Genomic DNA, 15,555 nt, shown 5'->3' on the forward strand with positions numbered 1-15,555 from the left:
AAGGGCACGCGGGCCTCACCAGCTGCCTCACTCACAGACGTCTTCTCAGGTCACCCTTGGGGCCCTCAGGTACCAGAATGGGGTGGGGAGAAGGTTGCTCTCTCATGGAGAATCGGGTTAGAAGCCCACCCCCTTGGCAGGCTGCTAATGGGAATGTGGGTGACAGACTTGGTTGGGCGTGGGCAGCGCAGAAGGAAGGGGGCCGTGTGCCCACATTAGCAGGGCAGTGCATGCCCTGAGCTGGCGGCGGCGCGGGAGCCTGTGCTCCCGCCGCTGGGTCTTCTGCGCCTTTGCATGAGACTTTACGGTAAGCAGCTCCTCCCGCGCCCCCGCCCCCAGCCCCGCGCGGCGATCCCCGGCACCGACGCCAGGCGCTGGCCGTGGTGCTGATTCTGTCTGGAGCTGGTGACGGCGGCGGCGGCGGCCCCACTCCCTTTCCCGGACCGGACCCTGCTCGGTACCCCGCTCCCACGCCCCGCCGAGCCCCGCGCCCTCCCGCCGCGGCCCCTACCCGGGGCGCGGCTGCAACCAACACCATGCGTCCGGCAGTACCGCTGCTCCTTCCCTCGCTGCTGGCGCTCCTGGTTCACGGTAAGGGACCCCGGCGTCCGGCGCCAGAACGGGGGCGAGGGCGGGGTCTCGGGGGTGGGAAGGGAGGATCGTCCCTGGGCACAGCCCCGTGAATCTGGCTGCCCAGCTCAGGCACCGCGCTTCACCGGCTGCGCTGCCCCCGCGCGGGCCGAGCCGGGCGGGGCGCGGGCTCCGCGGGCGGGAAGCTGCCGCGGCTCCCGCCATTCGCGCCTGGCCAAGACCTCGCCTTTAATCATCTCCCCGGATCTAATGGGATTTCTCTGCTGCAATTCATCATGCCACCCCCTCCCCGCACGCACTCTCGCGCTCACCCGCTCGCTACCTCGCTACACTCCAGGCGCCTTAAGAGCGCCGGGGCGCGTGCTTGGGGGGAGGCCACAGGGCGGCGATTCTGGAAGATCCTGCTGGCTGCCAGCGGTCCCGCCTTCCCTGCCGCCCGCCAAACTTCGCTCGACTTTGCTGCACGTTCCGGGGCCTCTCGTCCTCACTGCGGAGAGACGCGGCCGGATGACGGCTGGCCGCGGAGTTGGGACGTCGCTCACCTTTCTCTATCTTGGCGCTGCCACGCGGGAGACGGAACCTAGAACACAATTCCAGGGGAAAAGTCGGAGAGCCTGGAGCCCCATATTGGGCTCCTCCCTTTGCCCTGAGCTGCAGTAGCTGAGTCCTGGGATAAATACTTTGCCCTCCCTGAAGTCCTTTCCTTGCACGCGCGCGCGCGCGCGCGCACACACACACACACACACACACACACACACACACACACGCCCAGAGCTCTTCCTCCAGCCAGCCCTCCTGCTTGTCTCCCTCCCACTCTACGGCCACAGATTCGTCGCAGGAAGACCTACCTCCCGGTCCCTGTTTGCAGTCCAATCTCCAACTTCATCTGTCCCAGTCGAGGGGAGCTTGGCCATGCAGGCGGCAGCTGGGGAGTACTAAGGAAAGGATGGGGGTTCTGTGCTTTGGGGGAGCACAGTTTTGGTGTCTCCACGGAATCTGCTGCCAACCCCCCCCCCCCAAACAAGCACTCACCAAAGCTACCTACGCTTAAGTCCTTCCACTGCAGCCAGTTGGCTGGTGGGGTGGCCAGGACCTTGCTTAAAGTTGGGACCCGCCACCCCTCAAAGTATGGTTTGTAGTGCCTGATGTGGAGTAGAGAGAATGTACTCAATTCTTCCAAGCTGCATTGGAGGGCAGGGCCTCAGGGCCAGGGCCAGAATGAGCCCCTAGATGGCAGTTTTCTTCACTTTGCATCCTCAGAGACACAGAAGCCCCTCTCTGAGCCTCTGGCTCCTGTCGACCTCAGCCAGGTTTCCTCACCCCATCCCTGGCTGCTCTTGCAGGGGTCCTTACTTGGCCACCGGAACTCAGAACCGTGTTTCCTTGATGATGGGAAAGGAGGAGTCCCGTAATCTCACCCCGCCCAGGTGGGGAGTAGAGGAGAAGCCAGCATTCTGGCCTAGCTGTCTGAGGATGTTCCTCGGAGTTCAACATAAAGTGTCTGGCCGCGACTTTATGTTGAACAGCTCCCACAGGGCACAGGGCCTGTGTGTGCCCCCTAGCATGTAGTTTGAAGCCTTGTGTGTGGGTATGTGGGTCTGAGTGTGAATGTAACCAAGACCCAGTGTGTCTGGAGTAGCAGACCTGAGCAGGTCTGTGCTTTAGGAGATCTGAATGTTGGGTGAGGGCTCAGCAGTGAGTGGGTGTGAGCAGTGTGTAAGTCTGCTAGTGTACAGTACAGTCTCTGCCAGAGAGCTTCCTGCAGGGCCGGGGTGAGACTGCGGGTCTCCAGGAGGATGGCTCGTGTGGCCAGAGGTCCAGGTGAGGGTGTGAGTCCACTCTGTGACCAAGGATTTGTGTGTCCCTGACCAGTGTCCTTCCCTGACCCACCTCAACCTCTCCAAGGCCCATGGGGCCACCCAAGCAAGAGATATGCAAGGAAGGCAGGTCTGCCTGCTGGGGAAAATCTTTATTTTCACTCTTTAAGGGAGAAGAGGAAGCAGCCATGCAGTGTGAGGTCTGAGGAGAGAGGGACTGGACTTGGGCTGGCCCTAGTGCGCTCTTCCCTTTCAGCAGAGGTGCAAGGTCCTAATAATTGAGCCACTGAGTCAGCTCATTGGGAGGCAGTGCATTCAGCCATCTCGAGGCTCCTGGGGGCTTTGGCCAATAGAAGGTGGGCCTGAAGCAGTAAAGGCCTCAGTCTATGAGGTTCTTTGGCCCAGGTGGTGTATTTTTCAGTCTCATGGCCTCGAGAGAGATGGGCCCTCAGAGCTTTGCTCACACATAGGCCAAGGGATGCAGCCCAAATGGCCCAGCAGTGAGAAGTGGAGACCAAGGGAGCAGTCAGAGATTTTGATGGGCAGGGCTCAACCCCACAGGCTCAGTCCCTTATTCCCTCTCCCACCCCCACACCCCCGCCACTGCCAAGCCACCAAGTAGATTGTTCCTAGGCATGAGGTGTGCGTGGGCCACTGGTCATACTCCCAACCTTTGGTCAGTGCCCAGACAATTCTGCCACAAGAGGGGAGGAAAATGACGTGGGAGGGCTGGTGAGTGCAGGGGCCTGCTGTGTCAGTTTAATGATTTTTAATGAGCAATTATCTTTAGTCATTCTCCTAATTTCTGAATATCAATAAAGTTAATTAAACTCTGCATGTGTGAATGTGGCCTGGAGAGATTGTGAAGGCAGAAGAGGCAGAGACAAGGGTGTGGCTAGTTCTTCAGGGGCTGAGGTTGCTCCTTGGCTGTGTTACCTTAAACTGATGCTGCACCTCTCTGAACTCTAACTGAGCATGTGGTGGAAAGAAGGAGGGAGGTGATAGCAAGCAGGGGTTGCTTATTCTGCCAAGAACTAAGTAAGGGATGGTGTCTAGGAGGCACTGCCTGGAGGAAGAAGAAGAGGAGGATGAGGGCTTGGCCTCCAAGAGCCTCAGTGTCATAAGGGTTAACAAATCAGCCTGCCTTAACCTAAATTGCTGTTTCCTGCAGACTCCCCGCTAGGTACAGTGTTCTGACAGTACATTCCTGGGTCTGGGGGCTGCAGCCAAAGCTGACTCCAGACCTAGCTCCCTGTCCCAGCCTGATGCTTCTGGGTCAGGAAGTGGGTGCTAGGGATAAGGCCCCACGGGAGCCAGTCAAGAGTCCACTCAGTGCCCCAGGGGTTGACATGGCGGGCAGGGGGCTCTGTTGTGCTGCTGAGAGGGCTGGAGGACCTAGAAACTGCCACGGATTGGAGGGGAATTATGGATTGGCTTTTTGCCCCTCACAGGCCTAAGCTCATCAAGCTTGGCAGGCCCTGGCGGCTGTCCCAGCCTCCTCAGCAGGGTGGCAGCTTAAAATGCCTTGGGGACACCATGGGGAGCTAATGGGGATATAGGAGACACAGGGGCTGGGCTTAATTAGAAACTGGGCTTAATTAGAGCTTCCATACCCCTCCCACCATGGCTGCCTGAATGGTGGGGGGCTTGTTTCCTTAGCCCCTCCCTCCACTCCACCTTATCCCCACCTCTCCAAGCCCCTTCAGGCCCCATTTGGTAGGTTGGGCTCAGCCCAGGGATGCTATGCTCCTACCTGAGCAGAGCTAGCAGAGCTGGGTACCCCACCCCCAAAACAAGAAAGAGAGTATGGACAAGGGCCTATGTGTAGGGATTAAATTAGTGAAGAAGACTCTCAGCCTAGACGGTTAAGAGTTCAGGCTCTCTGTGTGGCCTCAGGCATGCCTCTACCCTCTCTGGGTCTCTACTTTCTGGAACGTTTAATGTAAAGTTGCACCAAGCTGGTGGTTGCCAAGCCTGGGACCACATCGGGGCTGTCAAGTCATGCATATTTCCTTAGGGAGAAAGAGCCAAGATCTGTATGCAAGAGGCTGGAAGGGGAGAGGCAGAAATAGCTGCTGCCAGTCCTGGTCAGCAGCCAGGAGGTAGGGAGAAGCACTAGGATGTCTCCAAGACCCCTTCCAGACTAATTCCAGCAGGAAACCAACTCACCTAGCCAGGCCGAGCAGTTCTCCAAACTAGCCATGTTCTCAACCGGTCTGGGTTCTTGCCTTTCCTTCTGCCTGAAATTTTTTTCTCCTGGGCCAGCCTGCCTCACTCCACCTCATGCTTTATGTCTCAGCTCAGTCTACACCTCATGCAATTCTTCAGCACATATTTATGGGGCATCTACTATATAGTTTCTCAGGGAAGCTTCACCTCACCTCCAGCCTGGGTCAGGGGACTCTTCTGTGCTCCCACCATCCCCTGGATTCCCCCATGAAGGTACCATCTTGTTGGGTCATGAGCACCTGATTACTTGATGCTCCTCTCTAGGAGCAAGACTGAACTCAGAAAGGAGGCCACCAAGTCTGTTTTGTTCACCTCCTCTATCTTGGGGCAGCTCCATAATTCCTATTTGGAAGAAGTTTAGGGTCAGCTGCCTGTTTAGAAAGAAGAGGTGGGTGCATGACAGCTGAGACTGCGTCTTGAAGCTGAGTTTGCGTAGTGAGCGCACTATTTTTACATAGATTGTATGTTAGGATTTTTTTCTCTTTCCTAACAGTTGGCCAATTATCCCAACTGTAAATTATAGCCTTTACTTAGTTTTTTCCTTCCACAAATTAAGCTGTCACGCCGTCAGCCTGAAGTGGTTTGGGGGTAGGGTGCTGATGGCCATTCTGAGAGGGCTAACACCTCTCTCCAGCCACTTCTTACTGCTACCACTGCCTGTGTCTCTAGTGGCACAGAGCCTAGCACATGGCAGACATTAGATACACGGTGAATAAATCCATGAGAGTTGCACAGGTAGACAGTGGTAGAGTTAAGCCCAGAGCCCAAGTTTCTTGACTCCCTCCCCCAACACTTATGTACCATCTCTGCTGGTTGAGGGGGTGCCCTGTATGAACTTAAGGACTGAGGTAAGTAGGAGGCAACCCCATGCCATCTGGCTTCATAGCTCCCTCATCTACCTCAACTTCAGACACCCTCACAGAGCTTGGAAGAACCCACATGAACCCTTGTGAGCAGCTCTGAGCCTGACATGCTCATGAATGGAAATATGGGGGCTGAGAAGTCATTCAAGACCACAATTCATGTCCATGAACCTTTCACATCTCCTAAAAGAACAGTCCCTGTGGTATATCCATCTACCATTCATTCATTCATTCACTCATTTCATAAACACGTATTGAGGTCTGCGGCATGGCCTGGAACCCTCAGGGGCCAAGCCTCTCACATCCATTTTCTATTTAATACGAGAGACTAGTTATTCCCATTTTACAAATGGGAAAACTGAGTTTCTGAGAGATTAAATCAGTTATTCTGGGCTTCACCGCCAGTAAGCTATAAGACTGCTCCAAAGTGCCTGCCCATTTTGCAGAACCCGGCTATAGCCAGCACTGTCTCCACTCCCCCAGTTTGAGGCAAAGCCTAGGTAGAGGCAAATGGGAACTCAGGAGAGTATCACTATCTTAATAATAACAATAACAGTAATAATACAATGTTTATTATTGTTGTTATTGTTATTATTACTATGTGCCAGGCACTGTACGAAGTGCTTTATATATATTAGCTCATTTTGTCCTCATAATGTCTCTGTGAGATAAAAGCTATTATCTGCATTTTATAGGCCAATTCAAGCCCATGTTGTCAGACGGACTCAAGGCATAAATGGCCCCTAACTTTCTTCTAGCACATTTCTGGTGATAACAGTGGCTTACCTTCCTGATTTCTACCCTCAGTCCTTATTGCTGTAAATTTTATCTTGTTCAGTCCTTAATGGAAAAGGAATAAAACATCCTTTCTGAGAGTTGGAAACCAGGGTAGAGCACAGAGTTGGAAGTCAGGTGAACCCTGAAGTCTTTGCCCAGAAGTAAATGACCTTGGGTGACTCATTCTCCCACCCTTTGTGGGCCTTGATGAATGAGAGGACCAATCATTCCAGTCTTGGCATCCTTGGCTGCCCCATCCTAGCCCCTCAGCCCCACTGAGACCCAGCCCACCAGTGGGTACGCCCAAGCTTGCCTGAAGCTCAGCTCTGGGACAGGGCTAACACCAAGCCTGCCCCAGCTTCCCTCCACCTGCCTACCTGCGCCAAACTGCCAGCCCTGGGATGGGAGGGTCGATCGATACTGAAGCTGCCAGCAGTGTTGTTGGCCATTGATTGTTGAGATTTCTCGGCGGGCTCTGGAGCAAACAAACCTGCTGCTTCTCCAATAATAATACAAGTCTCTGGCTGCAGAGTGTACAGCCTTGCTGGTAAGCAGGCTGGCGAGAAGGGGCAGGGGTTGGGGGGTCCTGGCTGTGTCCAATAGGGACAAGGGGCTCTTATTTTCGGTAAGCCATTTTTCCATACCTAGAATGCCATTCTGGCTCTCCCACACCCTCTTTACCTGATCATTCAGCTCAGAGGACTCTGTATGTCCTCTGAACACTAAATATCTCCCATCAGGAACTTAACCTCTTCATCCACTCACCCATTCTCCATTCTATTCAGCACCTATCAAGTGCTTTGTTAGGTAGGAATACAACATAATCCCTACCCTTTAGGAACTCAGTTTAAAGAGGGAGCTGCCTTCTTAATAAGCTCAGCTGTGACTGCTTCCCCATCTAGACCAGGGACCCTCTGATTTTAATTAAATGAGATTCAAATGACATGCCAACAGCACCTACATTATCCAACCACAAGAGATCTCTGGCCAGGAGCTGCTCTGGACCTCAATTTCTCATCTCAGCTCAACTTTTGGATCTTTGAGATCCAAAAGACAGCTCAACTTTTGGATCTTTGAGAGCCCAGCAAGCCTCTGGGGTTCCTGGGCTAGGATATCCTGTTTCTTCCATCACAGCTCTTCCTATCTCTGCTGGATCTGAGTGTTCTCCTAACTCCCCAACAAGGCACAGCAGGTGCAGGGCACCTCCTGCCACCAAACCACGTGTTGCAGAATCCAAGCAGTGGGTCTCTCTCCTCCTCTAGTGCAATCCCCAGGGGTCCAGCCAGAATCCTGTACCCTAGCATCAACCTCAGCCTCTCCCTCAGTTCTCCACTCTTCCCCTCCTCAGGGCTCCTCTCTTTACCCTCAAGACCCTCCTTCCAGCTGGTCCATCGGGCTAGGAGGGCAGAACTATGAAAAGTGCCTGAAACACAGATCACACACACACACACACACACACACACACTGACACACACACACACACACAGATGCTCATTTGCATGGTATTTTACCCCCCTTTACCCCCCTTTGCATGCTGGCTCCTTATTAAAGGCATAGAAGCAGACCCTGCCCCTCTCCACTTTCAGCCCAGATCCCTCTTTCCCTCCATAGCTTCTTCCTCCCTCCCTCCCAGCCCGGCAGCTGAGCACTAGCTCCTTTGTCCCCCTGCTAAGCCACCTGCTAAGTGTTTGGCCACGATCCCACCAGCCAGCAGGTGCCCAGGGAGTCCAAGAGCCTGGGAGGGGGGATATTGGGCAATGTGAAGAACCAAGTTATGCCTCAAGGAGGAGGGGCAGCCCCAAAGGAAGAACATAATTAGAAGAATGTTGGTCAAGGAGACAGGACCCCAGGGTTTAAACCCAATATTGGCTTTTGCTGGCTGGGTGACCTTGGGCAAGTTCTGTCACCTTCCTGTGCCTCAGTTTCCTTGGGAATTCATAGTGCCCATCCCAACTCTTTCACAGAACAGCATCAGGATCAAAGGAAATCAGAGGGAGTAGTGACGGGAAAGAAACTGAAAGCCCTGCTTGAGGGGAGGGCCCTCCAATAGCCCAAGCTATCCAATACCAGGAATCAATATGTAATCAATAGAGGGGCTGGATCAGAAGCTGGCACAGCCCAGGGCTGGACTGTTGAGGCAGGAATGGGATGTGATCATCAGCTGGTCCAGGTCTGACCAGGAAAGTGAGCCTAGCAATGCAAAGGGATGAAGATTGGCTTCAGGATGCTTCCAAGGGCCTCCACCCTGGCTCATTGCTCTGATGGACATTGTCTTAGACATCATTTACACCCAGCAAGGGGATGTGCTGGTGATTTGAAACACCTGGTCTGGCAGCTGACAGGACCCCCCTGTTGTGAGGCCCTATTTTCTGGTTGGTCAGAGGAAATAGAGGAGATGGACGAGTTACTTTTTGAGGGTAGAAGAGCCCCTGGCGTCTACAGGCAAAAGTGTGAAGGTGGGACCAAGCAAGGCACACACAAGAGAAGTCATTCGTGCTTTTGCTTATCCAGCCTCACTAGTCCACCTCCCCTCACTGCTCACTCGGTTCTTGCTCCTCTCCTGGCAGAGCCCTACCTCTGCCCTACTGGATCCAGTCACCTCCCTCCCGTGCCCCCCTCCCCCTGCTCTGCCCACCAGCCCAGGCTAGGAAGAAGCCTGCTGCTCAGGTTAGGATGGTTCTCCTGTGGCCCAAGCCACCTGGGTGGTGTCCTGTGTCTAGTCTGCTGTACCTGTATCCCTAATGCTGCCCCTGCTGTCCCTGGTTCTTCCCTGCCTCGGGCCTCAAGCAGATGAGTCTGGAGGAGACAGTGTGGGAGGACTTAGCCCTCTCAACTCAAGGTGTTCACACACTGAGACTGGCAGAGTCCTTGGAGGTCAAAGCAAGGTTGGGGTAAGAAGACTAAGGGGTCGGGAGCTGCACAGCTGGGCCCATCTGGTGTTCTTAGGAGTGTGAGGAGAAGCCCCAGATGTGCAGATAGTCATATCTGTGTACATCTCTGCCTGGCTTGTCCATCTATTCCTGGGTGTCTGTGTCCATATATCCCTGCATTTCTGTACCCTTCTTACTCTGCATCCTGCGACTGTGGCCCTTGGTGTAGACAGCAGGCCCCAGCTCAGGCTGGTTTCTCCCCTCCCCAGACCGCCCCCCTCCACTTGATTCCTCCCCCATATTGGGCTCCACTGACCCCTCAAGGAGACTCATAGCTGGAGCTGTTGCTGCTATTTTTAGCCTCTCTGCACCCCTCCCCTCCCCCACTCAGGCTTGCTGGGGAAGTGGGGAGGACAGGCTGAGCTTGGGGAGCCTCACAGGCTAGGGTTCTGAGGAGAAAGGGGAGCCTGGGATCATTGACAGGTGCAGGGCCACACCCTGGGACAGGTTAGGTTCCATTCCACCTGTTTAGGGCTGAAAGAAGGTCTCAGGCTGTCCTTCCTCTGCCCCCTCTAAATCCCTAAGGACAGAGCTCAGGCCTCCAATGACTCTTCCCCAGGCCATTTAGAAATAAGGCCAGACCACCTGGGTCTCCCCTATAGAAGCTAGAGAGGCAGAAAGGGGCTCAAAGTGTCATGAAGTCAGGGAAGAGGCATAGCTGGATGAGCTTACAACTCCCACCAAGGGATGGACCTCTGGTACTGCCCTGGCACTTCCCAGAGGGTTTTCAGGTCCCTGCTATGGCTCAACTCTGCCAAAAGGCCACCACTGGAGCCCCTTGTCCTCTAGGCCCTTGGGGCTTCTGGGTTTCACCCCACCACTGTCCCAGCTGGTCCGAAAACTGATACCAGCTGGGAGGGGTAGAGTACAGCAGTTCAAGGGGTCTAAACCTAAAGACCAAGGAGAGAGGTAGCCCTGGCCCCTCAGAGCATGAGTCTGCCCTCTGGGCGCAGGCTGCCCTTGCTTTCAGAGGTCTTTTGTTCTAGCATCAGTACTGTCTGTCTCTCAAGCTCAGCAGGGTAGGGATGGCCCCAGGTCAGCCTCCCGGCCCAGCTACACCATCTCCCTCAGCTATCTGATCCTATTTCTTTATCTGTGGGATGGGGAGGATTATCAATCAGATAATGTAGGCAAGTGGGCCAGCAGAACAGGCACACAGTAGGTGCTCTAAAATGTTAAATCTCTCCCTAGGTCTTTTTCTCACACCTCCATCCCCCACCTCTCACTTTGTGCCACCCCCAGGCACATGCTCATACATGCTTACTTGCATACTCACATGCTTGCACACACACAGCCGAGCCCTCCGGATGCTCAACAAATACTGATCAGCAGATGGAGATGAGACTGGGGTCCAGTCCCATACAGAAAGTGGCAAGTCAACAGAGCATAGTCCCCTGACTTGCCAAGTCCCTTTCACCTTCAGTGCTGCCCATCAGGAGGCTCTATCAGCCCCTAGTGTTGGCCACTAATAACAGGGGGACTATGACTCTCTGCTCCACACACCCAAAGACTTTTTAAAAAGCCAGATAGGCCCAGAGAGGGCAAGGTAAACCCAAGGTCACACAGCCTGTCAGTGGCAGAGCTACCTCTGGTGACCTCCAGGAGAGAAAAAGCCTACCTCAGCATTAAAGGCGAGGGCAGCCTGGGTATCTGGGCTCATGGCCCCTCCATCCCTAACCAACTCCCCCAATCCATCTCTTCCCAAATGCAGCTGACAAAAGCAGCCACAGGGCAAAAGTCGCAAGGTCAGAGAGATGACTTTGGCCCTAATACACAGAAAAAGCCTCTTCATCTGACCTAAAGGCCATAAAACCTTAGGGATACTGGGCTGGTCATTCATCTCAGAGGTAGACACAGATGCTGGGAACAACCTCAATGGTGTTGGCTTTTGATCTTCAGGGTCGGGTCTGGGAGGTGGCAGCAGCTCAGAAATGTTGGTCTGGGGCCCAGGATGGTACTTGCTCTCAGGCTCTGGCACCTTATGGCCCTATCTTTCTGGGCTCAGTGGCTAGGAGGGACTGTCCTTGACAGATGCCTGGAGCTGGGCAGGGGACAGAGGTTGGAAGGGATGGATACTCCTCCCTAGATCACCCCATCCCCAACTTCACCAGTGAACTAACTTCACAGCCTTCCTCATTCCAGCTGACGTTTCCAAGGTTTTCCACTCAGAAAATAGATCCCTGCTGCTGACTAGGTGGTGGTGGGAGCTGTTGGTGCTGAAGGAGGGCTGACCTGAGCACTAGCTGAGGGGCATGCCCCTCCCTTGCTCTGGCCACACTGTTGAGAGTTGGCATAATCAGTGGAGTAAGGCAGTTGGTTGGTTTACCTGGCCAGTGAGGGAAATGGTCCCCAGCTGTTCCTCCCTCTCTTTCTAGGGTGGGGATCAGTTCTATTGTCCCCACCTCCAAGGCCAGCCCCTGTTTCTCCCTCAACCCCTGCTTCAGGCCCCCAGCTCCTGTGCCACCTGTGTCACCTGCCCAGCCCCAGGAACTGTGGTCAGGCAGAGCCAGGGCCCTCAGGCCCCTAGGGCCAGCAGGCAGGCAAGAGGGGGTAACTAACGCAAGGCCAAGGCCGGAGGGGAAGGTGTAGAGCACAGCAGGTGACGCTGTAGCAAAGGCCTCATTAATCACCTCTCCAGCCCCCAGCTCTGCAGTGGCAAGACCATATTAGATTTTAAATTGGAAAGCAGAAAACGTGGCAGTTAGCTGGAAGCTCCCTCTACTCTGGGCTCCTGGTCACAGACTCCTAGAAGGCAGTGGGGAGAAGAGGGAGGGCCCAGCCACAGCCCAGAGCTATTCGCCTTCCTCCCACTCACCCAGAGCCTGAGAGGTTGTGGGGCAGTGAATCTCCCAGGAAGGGTCAAGTTAGGGTCTAAGGAGGGAGCAGAGTAAAATGAAGGGAGTAGAGCAGCAGCTTTGGGAAGAAGAGCATCCCTTTTGGGAGCTAGGGCCTTTCTGGGATTGAGGACTAAGTGAAGCCAGGTTCCAGGGTGTGGTGTCCATGGACAAGGACAAATGGTAATGACTTGTGGCCCATGCATGTGTCTGGTCCTGCACACACACACATGCACACATGTTCATATGAAGCAGCATCTCCCTGCAGTAGAAATTTTGAGCCCAGGCTGTGAAACAGGCTGACCCAATTCAAACCCCTTATTTGCTGCTTTTCTCCTATATGAACTAGCATGATTCACTTTGCCTCTCAGCCTCAATTCCTTCACATGTAAAGTGTAAAATATGGATTCCAAGCACAAAAGGCTGCCGCTCCAGGAGGAAGATAGCTCTTTAAGAGGTCCATGCTTAACCCATAGGGGGTGCTCAATAAATGTGAGTGACCTCCCCGGGCCCCAAGGCCAAGCAGCTGCTCTGCTGCTGGGGTAGTGGCCAGGCCAGTCCCCTGTGGTCCTGACTGGGCAGCGAGGTAGGGACAAGTCAACAGAGCACAGCAGGCATCATCATGGAACAGTCATACACCCTGGCCCCATCCTGGGCCAAATCACACAAGGCCAAGTGTTCCTGGCTGTCCTCCATCCATAAAATCCCCTAAACTAGCTCTACCTGATCTCTAAAAGTTGCCTATTGAATATCCCATCCCTCAGAACACTAGCGCTCCGCCAAGGCTGAGAAGCAAACATCACTGGGCAGGGGGGACACTTACCTTCCTAAACCCTGAAAAACCTTCTTTATGAAAAACCTAAAGAAGTCCCAGGGCTTCTTGTCATTTCTCCCTGCCCAACCACAGTCCCTAGTTTTCTCAGGCATAAAGGAAGGGAGAAGACACTCCACCCCATCTTAATTCTTCTCTGGGGACCCCCACACTAGGCTCTCCCCTTCTGAGAGGTGGCGAACACTGCAGGGTTGAGAGGTCTGGTAATGGAGTTATGCTTTCCATTATGGTAGCCACTAACCAATCACATGTGGTTATTTAAGTGTAAACTCATTAACATGAAATAAAATTTGAAATTCAGTTACTCAGTCTAACTAGCCACATTTCAAGTAGTCAGTAGCCATGTATGGCTACTGGCTCCCATACTGGATACACAGGTATAAAATATTTCCATCATCGCAGAAAGTTTTATTAGATAGCACTGCTGTAGGGCTGGCCAGCCTCTGGGTTTGAATCTGACACATCCAAACTGGTAACTTGGGAACTGCACTCCCCTGGATCCCAGTTTCTTCATCTGTAAAATAGGATAAAACAAGTTATATGGAAATTAAATGAGTTAATTCAGGTAAAGTACTTAGAATGGTGCTAGGTGTGTGGTAAATGCTCAGTAAACAGTAGCATTCAATATTTTTATTCATAGAGACTTTTTTGTGGCTCACAGGATCCTGGAATGTGAAAACTGGTAGGATCCTTACATATTTATTCCATTTTACTGTTGGGGAAATTGAGGCTGGAGTTGGGGAAGTGATTTCACAGAGGGACTTAGCCTGTTAGGGGCAGGACCAGTGAGGCACCTACCTACCTGGCTGTCGCCCACTACCCCCACCCATGCTCCTGTCATCCGGCAAGAAGATACCAACCCTGGAGATATCTAAACCCAGGGTGACTCACCACCCCAGCCCATGGTGAGGGAAGTAGCTGTCCTGGCACCTCAGGAAGCAGTGTACTCTCTGTCCCTGGGTATGCCCCCAGTATGCCACGGATGGTGGACAGACCAGAGTATTAGAGGGTTTGCGCTTCAGATCAGTTGGGCCAGATGCTCTCCGAGCCCCAACATCCTGAGTCCTAGCCTTGCCCTAAGTTTGTTGTGTGACCTGGGACTCAGTTTCTTCCTGAGTAAAATGAGGGAGAGATGAGACACTCAAAAAGGCTACAAGGACTCAGATTCTAGGATCAGCCACTTCTTTGCTGGAAGCCTGGCCAAGAGGAGGTTCCCCTATTCATATCTGTACTTGAGATTTGACTGGACTGCCAAGGGTTGACCAAGAGAAGGTAGCAAGGTGTGACAGGGAGTGGTCAGTGATTGGGGAAGGGGAGGGTAGTCTGGGGCTGGGGGACCCACCAGCTTGTGCCAGCAGACACTCTGCATCAATTGCCAGTTGGGGCTGTACTGGAACACTGCCAAAGGCTGGCTGCCCATCCACCCCTGCATGCCCCTGCTCACCCCTGCTGGCCAAGCGCCAGGTGCTTTGGGGAGCAGAGAACCTTCCAAATATGTAGACAGGCAGAATCCTGGCTTGGAAACTGTGTGCCCCAAGTCCACCCTTCACTGTGCCTAGCACCAAGGGTCAGCATTTGTTTACAGAGATATGGGAAGAGATGTCTTGGACTGGATTCTTGCCCATAGACACAAGCTCTACATGTTTTGAGGTCCCACCAGGTTAGAGGAGGGAGCTATTGTCACCCACTGGGCCAGGAAGAGATGGCTCCCCAGAGCGGGGATAGAGGCTAGGCCTGGTGGGATGGGGAAGGTTTGACGAGACAAAGTAGTGAGCAAATGGGCCAGAAGAAGGAAGGCACCTATTCTGGCAGAGAAGTTCTCTTCGAGTATATCTTTGTGCCCATCCCAACCACTGCCCTTCCAGGACACCACCAGGACTTCCTTCTCCATCACCCAGAGCTGCAGGGCCCCCAGCACGAGTGCCCTTGGATAGTGGCAGCCAAGCTGGTGGGGAGATAGGAGGCCCCAGGAGCTACAGCTGAGGGCCAGTGGGAACAATGGACAAAGCTGAGCTGTGGTGCTGCCCAGCTCTTGGTTCTGCTCCCAGGCTTGCCATTCATTAGCTGTGTGACCTTGGACAAGCTAATTAACCATTCTGGGCTTCAGTGTTTTTATCTCTAGGGATAATGACCCAAACTTCCCTGGAGTAAGGGGAGGACAAGATGACATGTGAGGGTGCTAAGTGCATGGTCAGCACACAGTACTGAGTGATAGCAGCTGTTAGCAGCCCCAGCTGCCTGGCTCCAGACCACAGGACTGTGTCCATTCTGGCTCTGCCATATCTTCTAGGTAAACCTTGGAGCAGCCACATCCCAGCTCTGTGCCACAGTTTCTCCATTTGTCGAACAGGGCTTATATTGCCTTCCCTTTTAATATAAGTAGTTGGACAGCTGCAAACCTACCTCAAATGCAGGAACACTGTAGGGATAATTAATTCAGTAACACATGAAATCAGAAGCCTTTAGAACTGGACCTCAGGCCTCAGGGACCCTATTTGGCCCTGCCAGCCTGTAGCTGGGGCCCCTCAGTTCAGTGGGCAGAGTTGACCCAGTGAAATTGTCACTGTGGAGACCAGGCGCTGGCTCTAGGGGACTCAGAGTCTCTTACTCCCAGGGCTCCTCTTCCTTCCTCCAGGCTCTGGGATAATGGGGGTCTGAAGGGGCTGGGCCCTCACTAATCCC

General features: G+C 53.7%; 1 protein-coding gene across 1 annotated transcript in view; it reads left to right on the forward strand.

Moving 5' to 3' along the window:
• Positions 1 to 439: 439 nt before the first annotated feature.
• The window catches only part of SEZ6 (seizure related 6 homolog), a 43,553-nt gene continuing 28,437 nt past the window's right edge, over positions 440 to 15,555 (forward strand). Inside the window, exon 1 of the mRNA XM_011359935.2 lies at positions 440 to 591. Within this exon, the coding sequence (XP_011358237.2) occupies positions 537 to 591 (55 nt within the window). The 5' untranslated portion in view covers positions 440 to 536. The remainder of the gene's footprint in view (positions 592 to 15,555) is intronic.

The sequence above is a fragment of the Pteropus vampyrus genome, unplaced genomic scaffold (assembly GCF_000151845.1).
Source record: "Pteropus vampyrus isolate Shadow unplaced genomic scaffold, Pvam_2.0 Scaffold50, whole genome shotgun sequence".
Taxonomy (NCBI): domain Eukaryota; kingdom Metazoa; phylum Chordata; class Mammalia; order Chiroptera; family Pteropodidae; genus Pteropus; species Pteropus vampyrus.